Source organism: Entamoeba nuttalli (assembly GCF_000257125.1).
Source record: "Entamoeba nuttalli P19 unplaced genomic scaffold asmbl_8767, whole genome shotgun sequence".
Lineage (NCBI taxonomy): Eukaryota > Evosea > Mastigamoebida > Endamoebidae > Entamoeba > Entamoeba nuttalli.
Window position 1 is genome coordinate 551 of NW_008579286.1, and position 3,396 is coordinate 3,946.

Genomic DNA, 3,396 nt, shown 5'->3' on the forward strand with positions numbered 1-3,396 from the left:
CCATCGTCATAAACACTTTTAAAAGAATGTGATAAAAGATAAAATAAATTATCAAATTAAAAGAAATTGATTTACCTAAACAAGTAGTTACAAGTCATAATGAAGTGTTTTAAAACAGAATTGAAATGAACAAAAAACAAAAATAAAACAAAAGAATCTTTCAATCAATAACAAAGATAAAAATAAATAAAAAAAAAAAAAGAAAAACACAAAAAAAAAAGGTTTAAAGAAAAAAAGGGTTTTAAAATGTAATAGAAATGATTAGTTAATAGATGAGTGTTGAAGAGACAGCACAATGGATAGGAAAAATGTTTGATCACATACCAGTTGAATTTTATCACACAGAAATTGAAGATAGTAAAAATACAAAACGTAAATTTGAAGTAGCTCATGATGACTTAGCTGTTGACTTAAATGAAATTTCTAAAAGACAATTATCAGTTGAAGGAAAAATGACTATATCTCAATATAATGAAGCTCTTTTGGCTATGAAAAAAGATCAAATTAAACAAACTGCTCAACCATTAATGGAAGAAGACCAAGTTGGAGAAGAATTAATTGAAAATCCAACTCTTGCATTAAAACGTAAATTACATGCTAAGATAGATGAAGTCCATAAAGGAAAAACAAAGAATTTAAATACAAAAGTTGATAAGACTGAATTACCAGAAAGTAAAAAACATTTTAAACAGCATAATGACAATAAACAAAGACATCAATCTAAAAAAGAAAAACAAGAAGAAAAAGTTGAACCATTTGTTAGACCAACAATGACAAGTCCTGTTGTAAAAGATAATTTGGACTTTGGAACAATTGCTTTTACTTCTGGAAAAACCGTTCCAAAATATTTGAATAAAAAACAAAAACACGATTGAAAATGATTTTAAGTGGAATATTTTTTGTTATTTATTTTATTATTTAAAAATTAAAAAGAAATAATTTTGTTTTTTTTGTTAATTAAAATATTTTTTGTCTCATTTTCCAGTCAATTGAAATTCCTTTTCCTGATGAATCTATTAATACTCCTTGTTTACCTGTATTTGCTGAAACTCTGCCAATACGAATTAATTCATCCATTGTAATTTTTTCATTTTTTTCATTTTTAATAGAAATAATAAAATTTGCATGAGAAGTTTTCATATCACCGATATATCCCAAATAATCACAACCAAAATTTAATCCATTTCCAAGTGAAACTTGAGTCTTTTCAATTTGATCCATTTATGTTATTTATTTCAAAATTTAATCTAAAAAAAAAAACTAAAAGAATAAATTGAATATTTTCATATAAAAAAAAAGGTAAAATAAAAAATAAAAAAGAACTTAAAAATTGTTGTATGACTTCTAGTGAATTACTTCAAATTAAAATTCTTTTTGAAAGCATTCAATTAACAAATTCAAAAAGTGGAATAAAAGAAATGAATGAATTTATAAAAAAAGTAGGAAGAAAAGGAATAATTTATTATTTATCGTTATTATTATCAACAAAATATACAAAAAGTACAGAAGTGTGTTATGAAGAATTATCTCGTTATATTTCTCAATTAATTTCATCACCATTTTTTGAAGGAATGTTTTTTGAAGCGATAAATTCAATTGAATTTAATTGTGATATATCAAAACTTACTTTAAAAAAAAATGAATTACAATTTCTTCAACATCTTCTTGCACTTCATCATGGTGAATTTCTTTCATTACCAATTGATGAAACAGATATTCCTAAAGATGAATTACTTCAAAATTTCTATGAAGATCCATATTATATAGTAAATATTACTCAATCTTCTCATCCATCTCCAATTTTTGCATTACATTGGAGTAATCCAATAACATCAACATTAACTCAAAATGATATTATTATACCAATTAGAGAATTAATTGAAGAATTTAATACTGAAGAATTAAATGAATTTATTAAAGAATATTATTTAACAACAGAAGAATGTATTTTATGTCTTGATATTATTTGTAAAAAAAAATTGGGATTTAATTCAACATTTTTATCGAAAGTGGAATGGCCAATTGTAATTAGTCAATTTAATTATGAATTAAAAGAACAAGAAATTAATTTTATTTGTCCTTATTTAAATAATTGTAAAATAACAACAATTTCATTTAATTTATTACTATCATTTATTTCATATATTCTTTCAAATCAAAAGAATAATAAAATTATCAAATTATTACTTCTTTCTTTATTTAATCAATTTAATTCAATAGAAGAATTATTTAATTCAAATGATTTCTTTGAATATTTGAAATCAAAAGGAAATGATGTAATTAATTATAATAAAATGAATTCAATAATAATTGAAATTAGTAATAAATATCCAAATGTTATTTGTAAATATATTGAATGGGGAAGAATAGAAATAATCAAAGAAGTATTAGAAAATCAAAACTTACTATTATTTTTAATTGAAAATAATAATCAAACAATTGAATATTTAATTAAAGAATATCAAAAATCAAGTAACATTATTAATTCTATTTGTAAAGTAATTAATAATAATAATTTAGAATTAATTGTAAAATTTGAATCAAATAAATTAATGATGATTGATTTAGCTTCAAATATTGGAATAAATGCAATTCAATTTATATTAAAAGAAAATATGAAAGAAAATATTTCATTGTTTCTTAAATATAAAGAAGAAAAAAATCAAATTGTTAGTACTTCAACTCTTTCAAAACCAATTAATACTCTTTTATTTGAATTTATTAAAATGAATAAAATTGAAAATCAAAATAATTTAAATGAAAATGAAATAAATTTATTAGAAGAAGTATTAAATAATAAAATTACAATTAATGAATTTTGTAATTCATTTGAAAATATAATTAAAAATGAAAATGAAATAAATAAAAATATTGTAAGTAAAATACTTCAATTTTTATGTGATGGAATGATTCATCCACCAATTAAAGGAGGTTCAATTATTGGAGATGTTGTAGGAGAATTACTTAAAAGAAAAATAATAAAAGGAGTAATATATATTCATATTATTAGAATTATCATAAATCAATTAGACGATATTAATAAACCAACATTTTATAATTCTTTAATTGTTCTTAAAAAATTAAGAAAAAGTGGAATTATTAATGGAGGAATTGCTAAAACATTAAGAAATTATTCACATATTAATCAAATTAATACAGAATTATATTCATATATTAATGCACAATGTAATAAACCAAGAGTATCTGAAATGGATATATTAAAATCATTAATAAATGAAAATTATTTTAATGAACCAATGAAAAAATATATTTCAAAAACAATTCAAAATTTAATAAATTGGATATTTAATGAAAATGATATTATTAAAGATATTTCACATGAATTAAAAGATGAAGTTGCTATTTTTATTGTTGCAATTCATTCTACTATTGAAC

At 20.6% G+C, this 3,396-nt stretch overlaps 2 protein-coding genes across 2 annotated transcripts; both read left to right on the forward strand.

Moving 5' to 3' along the window:
- Positions 1 to 272: 272 nt before the first annotated feature.
- ENU1_188950 (hypothetical protein) lies at positions 273 to 875 on the forward strand (the record flags this gene model as incomplete). The annotated part of the gene is made up of 1 exon (XM_008861740.1): positions 273 to 875. One exon carries the CDS (start codon positions 273 to 275, stop codon positions 873 to 875), a length of 603 nt encoding a protein of 200 aa, XP_008859962.1.
- Positions 876 to 1,337: 462 nt separating this feature from the next.
- Positions 1,338 to 3,145, forward strand: ENU1_188960 (hypothetical protein; the record flags this gene model as incomplete). Its single annotated transcript, XM_008861741.1, has 2 exons — positions 1,338 to 3,068; positions 3,128 to 3,145. 2 exons carry the CDS (start codon positions 1,338 to 1,340, stop codon positions 3,143 to 3,145), a joined length of 1,749 nt encoding a protein of 582 aa, XP_008859963.1.
- Positions 3,146 to 3,396: the final 251 nt, after the last annotated feature.